This window comes from Rhincodon typus, chromosome 7 (genome assembly GCF_021869965.1).
Source record: "Rhincodon typus isolate 14 chromosome 7, sRhiTyp1.1, whole genome shotgun sequence".
Classification (NCBI taxonomy): domain Eukaryota; kingdom Metazoa; phylum Chordata; class Chondrichthyes; order Orectolobiformes; family Rhincodontidae; genus Rhincodon; species Rhincodon typus.
Window position 1 is genome coordinate 53,927,456 of NC_063338.1, and position 24,504 is coordinate 53,951,959.

Here is a 24,504-nt window from a genome sequence, read left to right on the forward strand (position 1 = left end):
AGGTTATGATTTTCCAAATGTGTTGTTATTACTTCTTTAATAATTGATTCCAAAAATTTTCCAACAACAGATATTAGGCTAATCAGCCTTTACTCACTTATGGACCTGACCAAACCCTCAAAATATATTAAGATGATAGCCTGGACCCTAACTTTTTTTTTCTTATTTTAAAGGCAAGTGCCAGGTGGTGTGTTCTGGATGCAAACTATTTGGCCAAACTACCAGGTTTGAAGCAAAACACACTTCATTCATACATTATAATTAAAATACAACAAAAGCAAAAAAAAGAATAGTTAACTCTATTGGAAAACTTAACAGATTATTGGATTATTTAACTACTTAATAGTAACTGTTTCAATATAGTAACATCCCATAAGTGCACTCTTGGCATAGGCAAAGTCAGTGAAATGGATTGTCAAATACAATTCTAGCAGCAGGAAGAGAACTTCCAGCTTTTTGCTGTAACAGAAAGAGAAAAACCAGCTTCCATATCCAGCTTCAATGACCAGCAGCAGCAACTACTAAAAAATGTGAAATTAAAGATATTGGCTCTAGGGGAGCTTGACCTGACCCATTCAGGCAGCTTCAATTGTTCCAATTGGCCTCAGAAGCTGTTCACTTGATTGGATCCAAATAGACAGGTCATCCTGTACCTTAAAACTTCTCTCAAAAAAAAATACCAGGATAAAATGCACCTCTTAAAGCCATAGTAATGTCGCACTCAGTTTGTGCCTCCCACCCTTTTTGAATAAGGGTGTTACATTGGCAGTTTTCCAATCCTCCTGTACTTTTCCAGAGTCCAAGAATTTTTGGAAAATTACAACCATTGGATCCACTATCTCTGTAGCTGCTTCTTTTAAGGTCCTAGGATACAAGCCATCAGGGCCAATGAATATACCTGCCTTTAGCTCCAGTAGACTGTATAATACTACAATTCTTGTGATGGTGATGGACTTCATTCATCCACTCTATTCTTTAGTATTGATGGGATGTTAAAAGTATCTTCCACCATAAAATGCGTTCACAAGTGGAAACAATAGCATCAATTGCATATGTTTTGGTTGTTAGACTGACTTTTTTTAAAGTTCTAGGATGGTGTTGAGAATACAAGATTGCAAACAGTTTGCTTCAAACTTGTTCATTTACTTATAAGATCCAAGAGAGTTGTGTACCAAGGGTATCTAATCAGCATGTCTTGGATACAAGGCTGATGTCATTCACATTGCTGCAGGGATAGGTTTCTAAGAGATCCCTGAAAAGTCTGAGACAAGGGCATGTAGCTGTGATCCTTGAGACAAGAAGCAATAAGAGACCAAAAATCTTAATGGTTCACTATGCAGGAATGTGGTGGGAGCTCACTCTAGGATTGAAAAGACCAGACTTACAAGGATTTGAAATGTGCCCAGAAGAGTTGCCTAAGTTGTGCTTTGTGGAGAATCACCAGGAAATAGCCTCATCATGAAAGATACTTATCGATTTAAAAGCTATTAGGCCTGGAAAACAAAGGAATAGAAGCTAGCCCTCGGGAGCTAAGAATCACCTTGGACTGGGCCCAGGAATATCAAATATCTAATTATGTAAAGTATGCCCATGAAATAGATTTTTTTTTTTGGTTCTGTTTAAAGTAAAAGGAAAACTTTCTATTCTGTTGTTTAAAATATATGTTGCTGACAAAAAAATAGTGTTTGTTCGATAGTACTTTTAATGTGGTTTACAATTGTTAAACACCTTTTTTGTTTGAATGAAAGCTGGAAAAATGGAAGTTCTGAATGTAGCCAGAGAATCAGAGTTTACCAGGTCATCTTTTGGAACTTGAAGGTCAAAAGTGGAATTGAGCTGTGCTTCAATCATTGTTGACCTTTGGTAAATCAAAGCTGATTAGAGAGAGAGAGAGAGAGAGAAAGTGGATTTGTGACTTTTTGCTAGACAAACTCGTGGAAAAAGCAACAAGACTGCAGTTTGCCTAACAAGGTTTGGATAGTTAGTTACTGTTTTACCACAGACCGGGTACTGGTGCTGAAAGGAAACTCTTAAAAAGCCCACAGAAAACTTTCTCCTGGGAAGGAAAAAGTGCTTACAGTTGGGGGAAATTCATAAGAATGTAGTCTCTCTTTTTCTTTTTTTCTCGCTCGCGCTCGTTCTGTCTCTCTCTTGCTCGCGCTCTCGTGCTCTCTCTGTCTTGCGTGCTCTCTCTCTCGTGCGCGCGCTCTCGTGCCCTCCCTCGCGCTCGCGCTCACCCCCTCGCGTGCACGCATGTTCTGTACAAGACAATGCTCAAAGGCTCTGAATTTTGTTTGGCTGGAGTGTTCCCACTGGAATTATTTAACGTTTAGTTGTATTTCGCAGACAGCAACTGAACTAAACTTTGATAATACTGAATACATGTTTATTCATAAAATGATTGCGTCTGGAAGAAATCTGTAAGATGATAACGGGAAAGGAATTCTTTTCCCTTATGCAGGCCCAATCAGGAAGCTGAAGTATGTGGAAAGCCCTAAAGTTCCAGGAGATGATGTAATTACCTCAGCTTTGGCCAAGTTGGCACAAAAAACAGATGCTTCCCAGTTAGCACAAAATGGTGAGTATACCTATCTTGTTTCCTTCTTTTAATTGTGTAAAAGGTACAAGACTGAAGGTGCTGCAGCTAGAATATACTTAATGTGGAAAAGTAAATTGTGGGTGCGTTAAAGGCCCTTTAGAATTCTGTTCCCGTTCTGTATGATTTGACAAAACAATGCTCCCACAAAACTTATATAAAATCATCAGATGCTCTGGAATGTACTTGATGACTTCTGAACACTTTGTCGTGAAGGTGGCAGAGGCAGAGCTATTGAATACTTTTAAGACCAAGGTGGCTAGATTCTTGTTGGGCAGGAGAATCAAGGGATATCGTGAGTAGACGACAGTGTGTAATTTGACACACAACCAGGTCAGCCATGATCTTGTTGACTAGTGGAGCAGGCCTGATTGGCCAAATAAGACCATAAGATATAGGAGCAGAAGTAGGCCATTCAGTCCATTGAGACCACTCTGCCATTCAGTTAGATCATGGCATTGATTTTACAGACAATGTCCCAGACACCACCATTACCATCCGTGGATATGCTTTGTCCCACCAGCAGGACACACCCAGCAGACATGGCAGCACAGTGGTATACAGTCAAGAAGGAGTTGCCCTGGGAGTCCTCAACATTGACACTGGACCTCATGAAGTCTTGTGGCTTTAGGTTAAACATGGGCAAGGATACTTCTTGTTGATTACGATGTATTGTCCTCCCACGGCAGATGAATCAGTACTCCTCCATGTTGACCACCGCTTGGAGGAAGCAGTGAGGATGACAAGGGCACAAATGTACTCAGGGTGGGGAATTTCAATGTCTACCACCAAGAGTGGTTCAGCAGCGCACTATTGATTGAGCCAGTCAGGTCCTAAAAGACATAGCTGCTAGAATGGTGATGAAGGAACCAACAAGAGAGAAAAGCATACTTGACCTCATCCTTCCAATCTGCCAGCTGACCGTATCGGTAAGAGTGACCCGCCTTCACATTGAGAATATCCTCCATCGTGTGTTGTGGTACTATTACCAGTACTAAATGGGACAGACTTTGAGCGACTCACGACACACATCCACGAGGTATTGTGGGCCATCAACAACAGCACAGTTGTACTCCAGCCTGGCATATGCCTCAATTAATGATTACCATCAAGCCAGAGGATCAACCTTGGTTTGATGGAGATTGCAGGAGAGCATGCTGGAGCAGGACCAGGCATACCCGAAGATGAGGTGTCAACCTGTTAAAGCCACCAAACAGGACTACTTGTATGCTGACCATCATAATCAGCAACTGATAGACAGAGTTAAGTAATCCCACTACCAACACATCAGATCTAACCTCTGTGGTTCTGCCACATCTAGTTGCGAATGGTGGAGGACAATTGAACGATGTTTTGGAGGAGGTGGCTCCATTAATATCCCTATCCTCAATGATGGAAGAACCCAGAACATCAGTGCAAAAGATAAGGCTGATGCTTTCCCAGCAATCTTTAGCCAGAAGTGCCAATTAGATGATCCATCTCAGCCTCCTCTGGTGGGCCCCAGCATTACAGATGCCAGTCTTCAGCCAATTCGATTCACTCTGTTTGATATCAAGAAACAGTTGGAGAGACTGGATACTGCACATGCTATGGGCCCTGACAACATTCCAGCAAGAGAAGTGAAGGCATGTGCTCCAGAGCTTGCTGTTCATCTAGCCAAGCTCTTCCAGTACATTACAACACAGACATCTATCCTACAGTGTTGAAAATTGCCCAGGTATATACATAAATAGCAGGACCAATCCAACCCAGCCTATGTCTACCCCATCAGTCTACTGTCGATCATCAGTAAGGTAATGTAAGGTGTCATCAACACTGCTGTCAAGCAGCATCTGCTCAGCAATAACCTGCTTGGTGACACCCAGTTTAGGTTTTGCCAGGGCCACTCTGTTCCTGACCTCATTACAGCCTTGGTTCAAACATGGGCAAAAGAACTGAATTCCGGAGGTGAGGTGAGAGTGACAACGCTCAACATTAAGCCCCCTTAAAGTTTTGGCAAAGATCTGTAGCTCGGGGTGAGGGTGAAGTTGTTGACTTGCTCGCCGAGCTGGCTTGTTTTCGTTTAGACCTTTCGTCACCATGCTAGGTGACATCAGTGAGGCCTCCAATGAAGCGATATTATTCTACTCCGCTTGGAATTTATACTTATTTATAAATTCCAAGCGGAGTAGAATAATATCGCTTCATTGGAGGCCTCACTGATGTCACCTAGCATGGTGACGAAAGGTCTAAACGAAAACAAGCCAGCTTGGCGAGTAAGTCAACAACTTCATCAAGTCCGCTTTCAAACGTGTGGTATAAAGTGCCCTAGCGAAACTGGAATGAATGGGTATTGGGGGAAAGCTTCTTAGTAGTTGAAGTCATACCTGGCACATGGAAAGATGGTCATGGTTGTCGGAGGCCAGTCATCTTAGCTATACGGGATATCTCGGCAAGAGTTCCTCAGAGTGGTACTCCAGGCCCAGGCTTCTTCAGCTGCATCAAATAACCTTCCCTCCATCATAATGTCAGAAGTGGGGATGTTGCCTGATGATTGCATAACGTTCAGCACCATTTGCAACTCCGCAGGTACTGAAGCAGTCCATGTTCAAATGCAACAAGATGTGGGCAATATCCAGGCTTGGGCTGACAAGTGACAAGTAACTTTCCTGCCACACACATGCCAGAATCAAACTAACGCCCCTTGACATTTAATGATGTTACCATCACTGAATCCCTCACTATCAACATCCTGGGGGTTATCATTGACAAGAAACTCAACTGTATTCCCCACGTAAACACTGGCTACAAAAGCAGGCCAGAGACTAGGAATACTACGGTGAGTAACTTGCTTCTGATTCCCTAAAGCCTGTCTACTATCTACAAGGCATAAATCAGGCATGTAATGGAATACTACCCATTTGCCTGAATGAGTGCAGCTCCAACAACACTCAAGCTTGACACTATCCAGGACAAAGTATCCTGCCTGATTGGCATTCCATCCACAAGCATCCATTCCCTCCACCACTGATGCTCAGTAGTAGCAGTGTCTGCTATCTACAGGATACATTGCAGAAATTCACCAAAGATCCTCGGACAGCTCTTTTGAAACCCATGACCACTTCCACCTAGAAGGACAAGGGCAGCAGATATGAGACCACTGCCTTCAAGTTCTCCTGCAAGCCACTCACCATCCTGACTTGGAAATATATTGCCGTTTCTTCACTGTTGCTGGGTCAAAATTCTGAAATTCTGTCCCTAATAGCATAATAGGTAAACCAGTGGAAGGTAAACTGCAGCGGTTCAAGAAGGTAGCTCATGGCCATCTTCTGAAAGGGAACTAGGGATGGGCAAGAAATGCTGGTTGGACAGTGACACTCACATCTCTCAAAAAATAAATAAAAATTTGATAATCTTCAACTCCACTTTCTTATCCTTAAGCACTTGATTCCCTTGCTGAAAATCTCTTTCTCAACTTTGAATATGTTTAATGACCCAGCCTGAACGATTCATTGTGGTGAACAATTTCAATGATTCGTTACCCTCTGAAAGTAGAAATGCCTCCTTTACTCGAAGACAGTGCCCTTTGGTCCTAGACTCTTCCTCAAGGAGAAATAACCTCTCCACATCTTTCAGTCAAGTCTGAAGAATCTTGCATAAATCAATATTTCCCCCTCATTCTTCTAAACTCCATGGAGTTCAAGCCCAACTGAATCAAAGTTCCTCCTTACCTGGAATTTTATCCTAGTTTACCTTCTCTGGACTGTTTTCAATGTCAGTATATCTTTCCTTCAATAAAAGGACCAAAACTGTTCACCGTATTCCAGCTATAGTCTTTGGCCTAAGTGTGCTCCTATTTTATATGTTCATATGTGTTATGATATAATTCTGCCATATCGCTCCTTCACCAAGCTGCTGCATACAATAAGATCATACTTTACAGAATTTAGCCCTTTCTCTGACACATTTTGCTTTAAGCCAGGCTTGCTTGTTGGGAGAATGGTAAGAAAGAATTGCTGCTTAGGATGTCTAATGAAATAATATTTCAGTTCCAGTGGGTGCGATGTACACTTTTACAAGATTACTAGAGGCGGCACAGTGGCCCAGTGATTAGCACTGCTGCCTCACAGCACCAGGGACCCAGGTTCAATTCATGCCTGTCTGTGTGGAGTTTGCACGGTTTCCTCTCAAAGTCCAAAGATGTGCAGGTTAGGTGGCTTGACCATGTTAAATTGCCCATGGTGCCCAGGGATGTGCAGGATGGATGCATTAGCCATGGGAAATGCAGGATTACAGGGATAGGGTGGAGGGATGGAGATAAGTCTGGGTGGGATCTTATTTGGAGGTTCGGTGTGGACTCGATGAGCCGAATGGTGTGTTTCCACACTGTAGAGATTCTATGATTACTGTGATGATCTATATAGTACTTGGATTTATATCCCATTGCTTGATGGGTTGTCATTACTTATTTTAAATATTAAGCTTGTTGTACATCTTTATGTGGAAAAATAGCTGCTAAGTTGCGTCTTGAACAATTGAAAACTACAATAGGCTGAACTGTGAAACAGACAATGAAAACATGATGATCATAGTTTTCATTAGGTAAATGATCGAGCTTAAATTTGAGCCTTTGTTTTTAATAATCTGAAATAGCTTAATCCTAATAAAAGTTGCATCCACTTAAGAATACAGAATTAGCTATTCTATGTTCTGGTGGTACACATGAGCAGAGAGAATTTTGAAATGGGGCGAAATTGCAGACAGATACACAGCGGGATGTGGAGGTCCTGGTGCAGCAAGTAAATACGAGAGGTAATAGAATTTTGTCACTTTTTGCACAGGGAATTCTATGCAAAGATAGGCAGGTTATACTTCAGTTATATAGGACTGGTGACACCATATCTGGAATATCTGTGAAGTATTAGTCATCTTACTTGAGGAAAGATGTAAAAGCATTGGAAGCAGTTCAGGGAAGATTTATGGATAAAACTAATACTGAAATGGTTGCCCCATGGCCGGGATTATATCCACTGGAGTTTAGAAGAATAAGAATTGACTTGCTTGAAACATGGAAACATAAAGAATAGGAAACAGCCCTTTGAGCCTGTGGCCGCACTAAATATGATCGTGGCTGATCATCCACATCTGTATTCTGTTTCCACTTTCTCCCCATACTCTTTGATCCCTTGAGCCCTAAGAACTATATCTAACTCTACCTTTTGGATTTCAAATGTTCTGGCCTCAACAACCTTCTGTGGCAGAGAATTTCACAGACTCACCAGTCTGTGGGTGAAGAAATTTAGAATCTTAGAATCATAGAATTCTACAGTCTTAGTGAAAACTTGTTGCATGGGTTGTGGATGCAGTTGTTCGTTAGCTCGCTAACGGTTGTTCTGTGGTGTGCAGACGTTTTGTTACCCTTCTAGGCAACATCATCAGTGCAACCTCTAATCGAAGCATTAGTGTTCTGTTTCCTTCTGGATTTATTTGATCCTCTGGTGTGATGGTCTTGTCACTTCCGGTTCTGTTGTTTCAGCAGCAGTCTGTATACGGGGTCTATTTCTAAGTGCTTGTTAATGGAGTCCTGTGTTAAGAACCAGGCTTCTAGAAATTCCCTTGCGTGTCTGGTGTTCGCTTGTCCTAGTATGGTCATTTTGTTCCAGTCGAATTGATGGCCCTCATTGTCTGTGTGCATTAAGTCAAATGAATATTGGTTGTGACCAAGTTGTCTAGGACACATTCCGTCTGGGCCTGGTGACTTCTCTACCTGGAGAGTGACGATTCTGTGGCTTTAAGAGATGTATTTTGTCCTGGTTTCTTTTTAGAGAGAGATTGAATGAGAGGCGCTGAGCAATCTGGTAACATAAACAGCTTATGAGGCCTTGGGTTTTTTTAAAGCTGGAACAAAGAAGCAGCCTGAATGAGTTTGGCTCACTCTCTCTCACAGACCAGGGTTTCTAGTTTTTATTTAAGCTTTTAGATTCAGCAGAAGTTGCTGGAGCTTTGAAGAAGTAGAAAATATTTTGTCCCCTCTCAGTTGCATCTAGAAGCTGGGGTTTTTCTTTTGTGGGCATTGCATGTGAGAAAATCTGATTTCTGAATTTACCTCTTTGCCAAAGGAAGTTACTATATTGGAACAGTCAATGAGTAACAGCTACTGTATCTATATTCTGTTAATTTTTCCAATGGAGTTAATTTATTCTAAGTTCTTATTGTTGTGTTTTAACTACAGTGGATGAATAAATTGATTTGTTTTTTACTTAACATCAAGTCGTTTGACTGGTCGAATTGCATCTGGGACCCTGCACTTTACGTTGCCTTTAAAATAAGAAAAAATTAGGGTCTAGGCTACTACCTTAGATTGATATAAATCTACATTAAAAGTCAAATCATCCGTTCATAGTATACACAGTGTAAATCAGAAGAAATTTGCTTTATGACGCATGTCAAAGAGAAAAGTCTTATACTAAAAAAGAATGCTTGTCGTACATCCTGTAAACATTTTCTGCTTATATATTCCCTTCTAGCCAGTAGAGAATGAAATGCATCTTAAATCATTCTCTATAAATTATGTTATAACTAATATAAATTTGTAATTCTTTATAAATTAATAGTACCATAAATATCAGAAAATTTGTGAACCCAGGTAGTGAAGGTATTATTTTTGAATCTTTATTAGTCATATTTCAGCATACACAGGGCTGCCCCTCAGTCTTTCTTTCTGCCCAGAACACCCATGTTTTCTTCCTGTCTGTGTGTGTCTGTATGTGTGAGAGAGAGGGAGTTTGTAACGGGTTTAGAGTTTTAATAGTTATATGCTGTTGATTCATAATTGTTTATATGTAGTTAGAATCTATTTATTTGTAATAAATAGTGCTTTCTATCCACCTGGGTCTGAAAATCAGATAGCTTGGGAAATTTTGCATATGTTAATTTTGGTAATAGCAGGGGTTGATTCCAGAGTGCTGTACTAGTGAGGCATAACTTGTTTTCTTCTCACATTTGGAATTACTGTTGTAGTTATTCTCCTGGAATTAAAAATCAGTGCATTGAAAGGTATTCTGGAGGAAGATTATGAATTGCAATGAAAGGAGTACAGCAAACTTTGTTTTAACCAGAGCACTTCTTAAGCAAAAATTTTGTACCTGAAATACCAGAAGTTTACTGTATTATCGCGATCTCCACGATGTCCAGGTATTCAGCCGAGGGTCTGAGTGAGCAGGCTCTCTGTCAGTAAGTTCTACTTATGGCAGAATTACATTATTATTTAAGTGACTTGTACTGTAAATGAAGTATAACAGTGATATGTATGTTCTCTCCTTTACATTTCTATTACTTAGTGTGTGTTTTTACATTGTTTATGTGGACCTCTTGATCAGCCAGAATATCTGATCAACCCCCCGCTCTGTCCTGGCTCACTCCTAGTTCCATAGGTGCTGGTTGATAAAACATTTGCTGTAGTTGAACGGTTAATGGTGGAATCCTTATAATATCTCTAATTTCTGATTGATATTTCCATATCTCTAACAGATAACAGCTGTTAAGTGTCACAATTAAAGTAAAACCAGTGTAATTTTATTATTAAGAGCCAACCAGAACACAATCTGATTACTGGTTCTGGAGATCTTTTTTGGGATTTAAAAAATACTTAGCTTTGTTCATGCTGAATTAGAGCTGAGACTGCAAAGATGCACTATAAATACAATGTGTGAATACTAACTATGGGAAAGATTGTATTGAAACTAGGTGGACAAGTCCAACATCCAATTTGACAGCTACTATTTTAGTCAGTTGCTTGTAGTATTTTTCTGAACAAGAACTAACTGATCACATGTGGTCTTCAGATATAACAGGTGTTCATGTCTAATTCACCAGAAAGATGAAGCGTAGCTGAGTCATTGAAGCTGAATACCATTAATGCAAGATTATGGTTGTACTAATGCCTTTACATTGTGAAGATGATATTATTGTCTCTGAGAGCAAATCTTCAGATCATTTATTTGAACCTTAAAAGGGAAATTGCAAGCCACAGCTTGCAAAGGTCTCCTCTTAAAATGGAGTACTGTATCGGCCAAATGGAAAACCAAGCTGCAATTGATAAAATTGATAAAATGTTAATTCGGAGGAAGCAAATCAATACTGAAGTTTATGAAAACTTTGAGGAGTCTGCTTCTGGCTTAGAACAACCAGAGTGTAACATTCTGGAATGAGGGTTTGATCTGCGTCTGGAAAAGTGGTTTATTTGGCATCAGAACTTTAAATGTTAACATAGAATATTGGATTGTTTGAGCTAGCGGTTTCAATTTGAGATCTGTTTGTCAGGAGGTGACCAAAAGATGGCTGCTAAATGATTTTCCATCTTTTGTTGGAAAGAGATATTGATGACATTAGTGAAATTGCTTTTTCTTTTCTGATTTTTGCCCAGAAAAGCCAGCCAAATGCTGTTGAATCCGTGCTTGAATTAAACAAGGTTAACAATGAGTTGCTCTGGTATTAGAACAAAATCTGGTTGAATCTGGTGATTTGCTCCTTTTGTTCATTTTAATAAAGCAGTCAATTCTAGATCCTGTTTCTAAAAAAAAAATCATCAATAGCTTGCAGGAACAGCAAGAAAGCCAATCTGACTTGAGGCATCTGGATGGAATTGTTGAACAGAAGTATGCAATTTGAATATAGTGAAAATTTATTGCTGTTTAATGACAATATCCTTGCATTTGCAGTAAGTCAAAGATCTGTATACTTGATTCAGTGAGCATTGTGCAGATAATGGACCAGCATGTTATTCAGGTAGTCAATTTATGCTACAGGAATTTCCAACTGAAGTAGACGATAGGGTAGATGGGCAGCAGGGAATAAGTTCAGGAAGGAAGTGTTTCATGAACTGGTTTCCACCCTGATTGATGATTTTCAAGAAAAGAGTGATCCAAAGAAGGCAGTTTTTTTTCCTCTGAGATAGAGTGATATACTTGGAATATCAGATACAAAATGACAGGCAATGGAATTGGAAGAAAACTAAGCCTGAACACACATACTGTTTGGGCGATGATTCAAAATGCTTTCAATGACATTGAATTAAGTAGACGGCAATCACAGTTATTACCTGAAAGTGCAGATTTTTTTGGTTCTGGTTTATAGCGTGCTTAGAGCAAACCATAAATCCTATGAAGTTTAATAGAATGTTTCATTCATTCAAATTGTTACCGTTAGTACAAAGCAGGTTCATTTGAGACATTCGAGAGGACATTGCATGATCATTTGGATGGAAATGATCTGCAGGATTTGGGGAATAGGTGGGAAATTGGCACTAGGTAACAGTTCTGTTACCAGCATGATGGGCCAAAGTCTTTCTGAGCTATTATGATTCTGAGAGTACAGCAGACTGAGTCACAGTGTATGTGGGCAGATGTGTTTGAGAGGCGGCAATTCAGAATGTTTTTTTCTCTCCATCCACGTACTGTTTGTGAGGTAGTGTGTTATGGTGGTTTCATATTTAATCATTTTTGCAGATTTGAGTTTGAAGTGTTGGGAAACCTGAATTGTGTACTTTAAGATGTCAGTAAAAGGACAGTGCAACATTTTTCTTGAAATGAGGTATTGCTTGAAAATCACATGATTTGTGATAACTGCTTGTGTACTGGACACACTTTGCAATGTCTGTTTTGTGTATTGTTTGGAGTAGTTTGAGAAGAAGAACTCAGCCCACTTTTTTTTTCTGAAAAACCCCTTATTGCAGGGTCCAGCGAGTTAACTGAAGCCCTGGTCCAGTCTGAACACTGTTTGCCCTCCAGAAGAGGCTCTTAGAAGAATCCTCAGTACTGAGGTTCTTGAGCAATAATCATCAACAGAAATATTCCATGATTGAGAAGAAGACCTTGAGTTTGGTGTTGATGTTGCAACATTTCAACATTTATACTGCTAGTAATGTGTCTGAGACGATTGTATTTACTGATTATAATTCATTAAAATTTTTGGCAATATGTAAGGATAAAAATTGCAGACTGTTTAGATGGAGTTTATTATTGCAGCCATTCAATTTGAAAATTATACATGTGGTAGGATGTGAGAACGTAATTGCTGATGCATTGTTATGACTTTGATGAAGGAAGATGGAAGCATTTGGTGGTGGGAAAGACGAACTGAAATAGATTATAGCATGAATGTTATATAGTGAATGTTTGCATGCTTAGAGTCAAAATAATGTACATGTATTATAATTTGCTAAAAGCATTAGACTAAATGTTTTTAAAAATGAAAGCCATCTTTGTATATTGATGGCTTTATTAAAGGTGGGGGTATGACGATGCAATGGCTTTAAGGGGTTTATTTTGTCCTGGTTTTTGTTTTGACGAGTCTTTAAAGCAGAGGTGGTGAGCAGTCTACTCAGAGTAGATACTAGAATAAATAGTTTGAGGTATTAGGTTTTTGTAAAAGTTGGAACAAAAGAAGCACCCTGAATGGATGGGGTCAAACTCTCATAAAACCAGGATTTTTAGTTTTTGTTTTTCAGTTGTAGCAGTTGCTGAGTCTTGAAGCTGCAGTACATTTCTCTGTGCTATTCTGTCTGTTTTTCATAGAATCCCTACACTGTGTATGTAGGCCATTCAGCCCATAGAGTCCACACCAACCCTCCAAAGAGCATCCCACCCACACCCACCCTGTCCCTGTAACCCTGCATTTCCCATGGCTAATCCACCCAGCCTGCACATCCTGGACATGATGGGGTAATATGGCATGGCCGATCCACCAACCTGCACAAAGTTTGGACTGGGGGAGGGGAAACAGGAGCAGCTAAAGGAAATTCATTCAGACATGGGGAGATTGTGTAAACTCCACACAGACTGGTGGAATCGAACCTGGGTCCCTGCTGCTTGAGGCAGCAGTGCTAACCACTGAGCCACAGTGCTGTGATGTTTTTCCTCCTGCACTGGGGAATTGCCTGTGAGGTGATCTATTTTTCTGAACTTGGTTTTTTGTCAAGAGTGTATTTATAGGATGTTACTATTTTTGGACAATTACTGTTTAGGAGAAAAGTAATCTAATATTCCCTAAGTTTTTCAACAGAGTTAAATTATCACTTTTTTTTAATGTTTTAACTAAAGTGTATGAACGACATGTGTTTTGCTTAACATTGAGTAGTTTGACCTTTAAAATAGGAAAAAGTTAGAGTCTAGACTATCTTCTGAATATATTTTGAGAGAGTTTGGTCTGATCCATAACTCTCCATCCACCAGAGGTGCATTGACGATGTTACCCAGCAGGTGATGAAACATTTGCAACCAAAGCCACTGGCTCAGCGAGCATGTCTACAACCTCATATACAATCCGAGTTACAAACCTTCTCAAAAATTTTAAACTCTATACTTTTGCCACACCCTATAATTTACTTATAAGTTTGTTCCCCTCTAAACCTTTAGCACCAGCTCATTAGTTGGTGGCCGATAGGAAATACCTTTAATTTCATAGTACCTCTAATGTTTCTTCCCTATAACCAAACATTCTGCTATTGACTCTTGTAGGACACCCTCTACAGCGCTCCAGTTTGCTTCTTAAAACAAATTGGTGGAGAAACTCAGCAGGTCTGGCAGCATCTGTGAAGAAAAAAAGAGTCAAAGTCTCTAGTCATGTAATTTTTGGAGGGCTCCAGGCATAGAGGACTTGACACCCAGTAGAAATTTCAATTTCCTAGGCAATTCTGTGCCAAGATGAGATAGCACTCCACCCCCACCCCCACTCCCAATGCCTAGCTCCTATCTGCATTGGAAATGTTGGCTAGCAGAAAATCTAGGCCTTAAGGTTTTCTATGAATTAAATGTACGTTTTAAATCGGCTTTCATCTCCGTGAGCAGTTAGGTAAGGGGTAGGTTAGAGGTGTGGGCAATCGATGCTTCAGCAAATGAGCCTTTTGTTGATTGGGGAAGTGTTTTTTTTTGCATTTTTCATGTTGTTAAAATTTGCAGCATGTGCAGTACTTGCTCATGAACAGCCCGCACCTGTGGACGAAACAATTGATTTTGCATCAATTTGTAGTGACACACGATGAAAAAATATCTTTTATAATTGGACTAGAATTACCTAGTAGGTCTGCTATGTACGTATCCACCTACAATTAAGACAGATGGAAGTTGAATAACTGCAGCTATTTGTCTTTCAGAGCCACAGAAGAGTACTGAACGAAGCTCCTCCCCTGCTGCTCAGGAACTGATGACTAGATTGGGCTTTCTGTTAGGAGAAGGGATTCCAAGCTCTACTCATTTAGCTATGGACGAGAAGAATGAAAAAATGGTATGCATATTAAGGATGAAAGATATTTATTTTGGAAATATGGGAAGATGCTGCTTGGCATTCAATTTGGAATTTTACTTTAGAAGCTCACAGCTGGAGAAAGCCATTCAGCTCTTTGAGACTGCTCCACCAATCACTATAATTATGATTGACCTTACTAACTCAAAGCTGTATGCCTGCTTTAATGCCATACCTCTTGACGTCTTCAAAATCTAAAAATTATCTTTGTTTCTTGAATATATTTAGTGACTTGGCCACCGCAGCCTTCTCTGATAATAAATGAACATGTGGAATTCTCTATCCTTTGAGTGAAGAAACATATCTGTATCTCAGTGCTAAATGGTCTATACCAAATATTGAGACTGTGACCCCTGGTTCTCAATTTCCCCACCAGTAAAAACATCCTCCCAGCATCTAGTCTCTCCAATCCAGTTAGAATTTGATATGTTTCAGTCAAATCCTTCTCAAATCTAGTGGATACAGGCCCACTTGAACGAGCCTGTCCTTCTATCCCTGGCATCAGCCGAGTGGACCTCCACTGCATTCCGTCCATGACAAGTACGTCCTTTTTGGGTAGAGAGACTGATACTGAATGAAATACTCGGGTGTGGTCCCATCAAGGCCCTGCCTGATTGCAGTAAGACATCCCTACTTCTCCACTAAGTGGATGATCCATCTCAGCCACCTCCAGTGGTCCCCAGCATCACAGCTACCTGTCTTCAGCCAATTCAGTTCACTCTATGTGACATCAAAAAACGGTTAGAGGTAGTGGATAGTGCAAAGGCTGTGGGCTGTGACAACATTCAGGCAATAGTACTGCAGACTTGTGCTCCAGAACTTGCTGCTCCTCCCGCCAAGCTGTTTCAAGACAGCTACAAACATTGGCATCTACCCAACAAAGTGAAATATTGCCTGGGTATGTCCTGTAGACACACAGCAGGACAGAACCAAACCGGCCAATTACCACCCTATCAGTCTACCCTTGATCATCAGCAAAGGGGTGGAAGGACAAAAAGGCTGAATTCCAGAGATGAGATAAGGTAAGAGTGACAGCCCTTGACATCAAGGCTGCATTCGACTAAGTGTGGCGTGAAGGAGCCCTAGCTAAATAAGTCGTTGGGTCTTGGGGGTGAACTCTCCGCTGGTTAGAGTCATATCTGGTACATGGGAAGATGTTCGTGGTTGTTGGAAGTCAGTCATCTCAGCTCCAGGATATCATTGCAGAAGTTCCTCAGGGTAGTGCTCCTTTTTCTGACTGTCAACCAATTCTTGAAACTTGCCAATATATTTGTTACGGCAGGGAAATGGCTAAACCCCTCTGATAATTAAACTAAAACACAAGTCCCAATATGTTATGACAGCAGTAGGGGTTTCCTCTAATAATTACCCCCAAAACACCAAGAGAAGCTAGTCTTTCCCCTCTTAATCTATTAAGAGTGGTTAAAAGAAAGAAAATCCCTGATCTCCACTTTACAAGTAACAAGAAACAGTTTGTTTATTTAATCCAACAATGACCAAATTAACAAAATTATTTACAAAATTACGAACAAACCGACAATTCCCCTTATGCTACTAACTACTTCCTAACTGATGTAAGCTCCACTGGTATGCTGTTTAAATAAAGACAAGTCCCATTAATATAAGCCCAAGTAATAAGAAGCAATAAATTATATTTTAGTCTGTGTTAATTTGGAGAGATTATCTCCTGGAATATTCTGTCGTCTCAAGTCTCTTCACAAATATCTTTCCTCTGTTAATTCTGCAATCAGGAATATTTTATCTCTATAATATTTTTCAGTGAGGACTTTGAGCTAAAATACTGCAGTACCTTTGATTAATTAGATGGGCTTTCTCTGAGAGCTGAATGGTGCTAATTCTGGCAGGTAGCAGTTGTCTGTCTCTTTCAGATGGCAGTTGGCTCTCCCCGACTTTCCAAATGCTCTTGTCTTATATATCCATAACAACAGAATCAAATTAATATAATGTGATTGGTTTCAGGTTGTCAATACCATTAGATTTAAATTCAATTGGCTTTCTGTATCTAGGCGCTTCGTTTAAATTAGTTGGCTAAATTCAGACTTGTTCTCTTGGGGAAAGAAAGTGTTGCTTGGCTGTTCTATACAAAATGTTTCCATTTGGGCACTCTTTATGCACCTGCATTTATAAGCTTTGAAGCATAGACGAAGCACAAGCTCCTAAAGGGACCACAGCACTCTTTCTTTTTTTTCTCCCCCACAATCATTTTTACCAACAAATTCTAACTTCCTGCCTTGCAATTCATGAATAGTCTACCCAGTGAGCCAAGTTAAAGCACATATTACTCTATCTCCTAACTTGCCCACTAGTCCCTTATGAGGCATCTTATCAAAAGCCTTCTGAGAATATAAATACACAATATCCACTTTTTCTCCCTTATCTATTATGCATGTTATATTCTCAAAAAAAAAACGTTCAGATTTGTTAAACATGATTTGCCTTTAATAAACCCCATGTTGGCTTTGTCGAATTCTGGCCAGTAAATATTGAATAACCCTGGATATTTGGTTCCTAGCCTTGATAATCCTGCAGCCATGTCTCTGTAATCGCAACCATGTCACAACCGTTCATTTCTTGTTGCAGTGCTAATTCCTCTAGCCTATTGCAAATGCTCTGTGTATTGAGAGACAGCTTTTAGGTTTGTCTTTTTAACCTTGTTAGTTGTCTCTGCTTTATTTTGCACCATGGCCACATTTGTTTTTTGCCCTTCTTTGTTCTGCCTTCAACTTTTGCTTCTTCCCTTTCTGTTTTTTCTTGTTTCTCCCTCCTCTATCACTCTGCTCAGGTTCACAACCCCTGCCATTGTAGTTTAAGTACTCCCTTACAACTCTAGCAAACATCCACCTTGAAGACCTTGGTCTCGGTGCTGCCCAGAGTAACCTGTGCTGCCAGTACTGGTCCTGCTTTCTCCAGAACGGGGGACCCACTGTCCTAGGAATCTGAAACCCTCCTTCTGATGCCATTTCTCCAGCCAGGTATTTATCCGGCATATCCTATTATTTTCACTCTGGCTAGCACGTGACATCCTATCATACTACTTTTCTGAGGTCCTTATTTTTAATTTATATGCTAATTCTCTATTCTGCTTGGAGAACCTCATTCCTTTTTGTAACCTATGACACTGATACTGATATGTACCATGGTCACTGCTTTTCAGTCTCTCCCTTCAGAATGCTCTGTTACTGCATTGAGGCCTTCTTGACCCTAGCACCAGGGAGGCAACATACCATCCCTGGGGTCTGTCTTGCAGCCACAGAAACATCTGTCTGTTACCCTTACAAAGCCCTGCCATTATTCTTCATCCCATCTTGTGCACCAGATCCACTGGTGTCATGGACATGTCTTCCACTGCTAACCCCTGAGAAGTTCACTCCACCCAAGTTCAATCATCCTTTACCGTCTTGATATGAAGTTGAGTTTACCTGCACAAACCGGTTCCTTTGGTTGACCTTCTAGTTATTAAACAATTATTGTGTGAATGTTTGTTTTCTAGACCCAATTGTTTCACTTTACATCCTTGACAGTTATCAATTAATGTTCAGGGAGTCAGTCCATGTTCAACGCTGACGAGCAGTACTGCATCTCCAGGGACTGACAGCCCATGCTCAACCCTGAATAGCTGCATCAACAAACCACTACAAAAAAAACCTAGTCCCTGTGGAACTATTACCAGCTTAAGTTCCACACTGGAAAGCAAAGACAGTGGCATTATAGGTAAGCAGTTCGGTTGATGAAAGTATGTAATGCCAACATACCCTATGCTCATTCTTTGACTGTCACTTTGTTGAAAGTGATTCAATTATTTTTAAAAGGCTAGTTTTTAGAATTGCTATCTAAATCATTTTGTGCAAATAGCGTAAACTAAATGTGTTGAATTGTTTTGCTATTTTGATTGTTTACAATTATATTGATATTCTTATGAAATGTATTTTTGAGTTAGTAAGAATTAGTAAAATCTTGCTTTTAGCCTGTTAGATTAGCTTTTTGTGTACACTTTTGACATAATGGTGCAATCAAACATATTCACAACGTGCTGCTGCCGAAACTGTCAGGAAACATGCAAAAGCGAATACACAGTAAAACCATGATTGAAAGCCATTGGAGGAATATCGTGGAATAAAATGATACCCATGCTGCTGATGTGGTATACATGGAGTTCCAGAAGTTGTCTGATATAATGCCACACAGATTCTGTGATTCAGTGTTTTGTATTACCATTACTTGAATTTGTAATCATAATGTCAGTGATTCTTAGCTGAAAATCATTAGAATTAATTTCAAATGAGCTGATTTCTTATGGTGCATGGCTAGGCATGAAAATTTTTGAAGATTGGAAAATTAAACTCTTTTTAATATACATTGTGTTATTCTGCTAAGCTTTCTAAGTGACTTAAAGCTGGCATGCTACAATTAAATCTATAAATAAAGAGGATATGGGAAGAAGTTTAAATGAATTTTTTGCCTCCGTATCCACAAAAGAAAGGGATGATGTGGATATAGTAATCCGAGAGAAACAATGTGAAATAGTGGACAAAATAATTATAATGAGAAGTATTGGAGGAGCTGGAATGCTTGAAAGTGGATAAGTCACCAGTGGTGGATGGATTATACCTTTTGGATATTGCAGGCGTTCAGGGAGGAAATAGTAGTTATTCTGAGGATTATTTTCCAGTCTTGACTAGACACAGGTGAGTTGCCGTGGAATTGGAGGAATGCAGATGTGATTTGATTGTTTAAACAAAGGGTTCAGAGGAAATGCCAGACAGTTAGTCTTTCTTGGGTAAATTGTTAGAATGAATCCTGAGGGATCAGATAAACTTGTTTCAGAGATAGGAACTGCAGATGCTGGAGAATCTGAGATAACGAGGTGTAGAGCTGGATGAACACACCAGGCCAAGCAGCATCAGAGGAGCAGGAAAGATAACGTTTCGGGCCTAGACCCTTCTTCAGAAATGGGGGAGGGGAAGGGGTTCTGAAATAAATAGGGAGCGAGGGGGAGGCGGATAGAAGATGGATAGAGGAGAAGATAGGTGGAGAGGAGACAGACAGGTCAAAGAGGCGGGGATGGAGCCAGTAAAGGTGAGTGTGGGAGGGGATAGGTCAGTCCAGGGAGGTTGGACTGGTCAAGGGGGCGGGATGAGGCTAGTAGGTAGGAGATGGGGTGTGGGGCTTGAGGTGGGAGGAGGGGATAGGTGGGAGGAAGGACTGGTTAGGGAGGCGGGGACAAGCTGGGTTGGTTTTGGGATGCGGTAGGGGGAGGGGAGATTTTGAAGCTTGTGAAGTCCACATTGATACCATTGGGCTGCAGGGTTCTCCCTCCCCACAATAACAACCAAAACAGAATTCCCCTCGTCCTTACGTACCACCCCACCAACCTCCGGATCCAACGCATCATCCTCCAACACTTTTGCCATCTGCAATCCGACCCCACCACCAAAGACATTTTTCTCTCCCCACCCTTATCTGCTTTCTGGAGGGACTGCTCTCTCCGTGACTCCCTTGTCCGCTCCACACTCCCCTCCAGCCCCACCACACCCGGCACTTTTCCCTGCAACCGCAGGAAATGCTACACCTCCCCCCTCACTCCCATCCCAGGCCCCAATAAGACTTGCCACATCAAGCAGATGTTCACCTGCACATCTGTTAATGTGGTATACTGTATCCGCTGTTCCCGATGTAGAGGAGGCCACAACGGGGAGACCAAGCGGAGGCTTGGGGACGGCTTTGCAGAACACCTACACTCGGTTCGCACTAAACAACTGCACCTCCCAGTTGTGAACTTTTTCAACTCCCCCTCCCATTCCTCAGATGACATGTCCATCCTGGGCCTCCTGCAGTGCCACAACGATGCCACCGAAGGCTGCAGGAACAGCACCTCATTTTGCTTGGGAACCCTGCAGCCCAATGGTATCAATGTGGACTTCACAAGCTTCAAAATCTCCCCTCCCGCTATCGCATCCCAAAACCAGCCCAGCTTGTCCCCACCTCCCTAACTTGTCCTTCCTCCCACCTATCCCCTCCTCCCACCTGAAGCCCCACCCCCATCTCCTACCTACTAACCTCATCCCGCCCCCTTGACCTGTCCGTCCTCCCTGGACTAACCTAACACCTCCCTAACTCCCCACCTATACTCACCTTTACTGGCTCCATCCCCGCCTCTTTGACCTGTCTGTCTCCTCTCCATCTATCTTCTCCTCTATCTTCTATCCACCTCCCCTCCCCTACCCTCTCCCTATTTATTTCAGAACCCCCTCCTCCCCCCACCTCCCCATTTCTGAAGGAGGGTCTAGGCCCGAAATGTCAGCTTTCCTGCTCCTCTGATGCTGCTTGGCCTGCTGTGTTCATCCAGCTCTACACCTTGTTGATCAGATAAATTGTCACTTAAGAAGGCATTGACTAGTCAGGGAAAGTCAGTGTTGCTTTATCAAGGGAAGGTCATACCTTAGAAATTTGATTGAATTCTTTGATGAAGTGAAATGGAGGATCAATGAGGGTTGTGCAATAGATGGATTTTAGTGAGACATTTGAGGTCCCACATAGCAAACTGATCAAAAAAGTAAAAGCCCATGGGATACAGAGTAATGTGTCGAATTAAGTCAAAAGTTGGCTTTGTAACAGGAAAGAAAGGGTAACTGTTGATAGCTGTCTATGTGAATGGAAAGCTGTAGCAAGTGATGTTCAGCAGGGCTTGGAGTTGGGACCCATGCTGTTTGTTTTTAAACTTTAATGACTTGGACTTGAATATTGGGTGGGGCACAATTGGCCACTTATTGGAGAGTGTAGAGGATAGCTGTAAGCTCCAAAATGATATAGATGCATTGGTAGATTGGGCAGGAAAGTGTCCGATGGAGTTCACTCTGATAAATGAGGTGTTGAGCGGGACAGCACGGGTGCCTCAGTGGTTAGCACTGCTGCCTCACAGAACCAGAGACCCAGATTTGATTCCAGCCTTGGGTGACTGGCTGTGTGGAGTGAAAACATTGTCCCCATGTCTGCATGGCTTCTGCCACAAGCTCTGGTTTCTTCCAACAGTCCAGGGATGTGCAGGTTAGCTGGATTGACCATTCTAAATTAGTGTCCAGCGATGTGGTGGCAAGGTGGGTTAGCAATGGTAAATGTGCGGTTATGGGTGTAGGGTGGCATGCTCTTCCGAGGGCTGTTACAAAATCAATGGGCCAAATGGCCTCTTTCTAGACTGCGATTCTATGATTCAGTGACTCATCTCAGAGGCCAAACAGTAAAAGGGAATATACTGTTAACAGGAATGTGCTGAGAGGTGTAGATGAAGTGAGAGATCTTGGCATGAAAGTGCACAGGTCCCTAAAGGTAACAGTACAGGTAAATAGGTTGTAAAGAAGGCGTATGGTACACTTTTTTTTATTGGCAGAGGTGTAGAATACAAAAACAAGGATATAATGATGAAACTGTGTGTAAGAGACCTGGTGAACCAACAACTACAATATTGTGTGCTGATCTGGTCATCACATTACAGGAAGGACATAATTCTGTGGAGAGATTGCAGAGAAGGTTTACTAGAATGTTGCCTGGGCTGGAGAATGGTAGCTATGGGAAGAGATTGGAGAAGTTGGGGTTGTTTTCCTTGGAAAGAGAAGTCTGAGGGGTGACATGATCAAGGTATACAAAATTGTGAGGGGTAGGGATAGACAGGAGGGACCTGTTTCCCTTGGCAGAAACTGGTCTTGTCAAAAACCAGGGATCATAGATTGAATCTAATTGGCAGAAGGATAGGAGGGGATATTAGGGCGATGGGTGTCTGGAATTCATTGCCTGAGTTGGTTGTGGAGGCAGAGACCCTAACACTCTTTTTAAAAAGTACGTGGATCTGCACCTTAAGTGCTGTAAGCTTATGACTGTGGGACGTGTGCAGGAACGTGGGATTAGAAAGGCATCTGGATGTCTTTGAGTCGGCATGGACAAGATGGACCGAATGGCCCCTTCTGTGCTATATTTTTTTCTATGGCTCTGTGGTTGTAAGTCTGAATGGATATATGTTCTTCCGACTTGACCTATTTCATTCCAATTTTGAATGGTTCCATTTCCGGGCACCTTAACGATCTGAATAAGGTTTCAAGGTCGCAGGAGTATACCGGCAGGCAGGAAGGTGGTTTGAAGTGTGTCTACTTCAATGCCAGGAGCATCCGGAATAAGGTGGGTGAACTTGCAGCATGGGTTGGTACCTGGGACTTCGATGCTGTGGCCATTTCGGAGACATGGGTAGAGCAGGGACAGGAATGGTTGTTGCAGGTTCCGGGGTTTAGATGTTTCAGTAAGATCAGGGAAGGTGGTAAAAGAGGGGGAGGTGTGGCATTGTTAATCAAGGACAGTATTACGGTGGCAGAAAGGACGTTTGATGCGGACTCGACTACTGAGGTAGTATGGGCTGAGGTTAGAAATAGGAAAGGAGAGGTCACCCTGTTGGGAGTTTTCTATAGGCCTCCGAAAAGTTCCAGAGATGTAGAGGAAAGGATTGCAAAGATGATTCTGGATAGGAGTGAAAGTAACAGGGTAGTTGTTATGGGGGACTTTTAACTTTCCAAATATTGACTGGAAACGCTATAGTTCGAGTACTTTAGATGGGTCAGTTTTTGTCCAAGTGTGCAGGAGGGTTTCCTGACACAGTATGTAGATAGGCCAACAAGAGGCGAGGCCACATTGGATTTGGTACTGGGTAATGAACCAGGCCAGGTTAGATTTGGAGGTAGGTGAGCACTTTGGTGATAGTGACCACAATTCGACTACGTTTACTTCAGCGATGGAGAGGGATAGGTATATACCGCTGGGGGAAAGGCAATTATGAGGCGATTAGGCAAGATTTAGGATGCATAGAATGGAGAAGGAAACTGCAGGGGCTGGGCACAATTGAAATGTGGAGCTTGTTCAAGGAACAGCTACTGCATGTCCTTGATAAGTATGTATCTGTCAGGCAGGGAGGAAGTGGTCGAGAGAGGGAACCGTGGTTTACTAAAGAAGTTGAATCTCTTGTCAAGAGGAAGAAGGAGGCTTATGCAAAGATGAGGCATGAAGGCTCAGTTAGGGTGCTTGAGAGTTACAAGTTAGCCAGGAGGGACATGAGAAGTCTTTAGCAGGTAGGATCAAGGAAAACCCTAAAGCTTTCTATAGGTATGTCAGGAATAAAAGAATGACTAGAGTAAGATTACGGCCAGTCAAGGACAGTAGTGGGAAGTTGTGCGTGGAGCCCGAAGAGATAGGAGAGGCGCTAAATGAATATTTTTCGTCAGTATTCACACAGGAAAAAGACAATGTTGTCGAAGAGAATACTGAGATACAGGCTATTAGACTAGACAGATTGAGGTTCATAAGGAGGAGGTGTTAGCAATTCTGGAAGGTGTGAACATAGCTAAGTCCCCTGGGGCAGATGGGATTTATCCTAGGATTCTCTGGGAAGCTAGGGAGGAGATTGCAGAGCCTTTGGCTTTGATTTTTATGTCGTCATTGTCTACAGGAATAGTGCCAGAAGACTGGAGGATAGCAAATGTTGTCCCCTTGTTCAAGAAGGGGAGTAGAGACAACCCTGGTAATTATAGACCAGTGAGCCTTACTTCGGTTGTGGGTAAAGTGTTGGAAAGGAT

General features: G+C 41.6%; 1 protein-coding gene across 1 annotated transcript in view; it reads left to right on the top strand.

Moving 5' to 3' along the window:
• Window positions 1-24,504, top strand: part of LOC109913378 (protein TANC1) — a 150,709-nt gene that overhangs the window by 12,863 nt on the left and 113,342 nt on the right. The window contains exons 4-6 of the mRNA XM_048599215.1: window positions 2,462-2,578; window positions 14,727-14,857; window positions 18,418-18,607. Coding sequence (XP_048455172.1) covers window positions 2,462-2,578; window positions 14,727-14,857; window positions 18,418-18,607 — 438 coding nt within the window. The remainder of the gene's footprint in view (window positions 1-2,461; window positions 2,579-14,726; window positions 14,858-18,417; window positions 18,608-24,504) is intronic.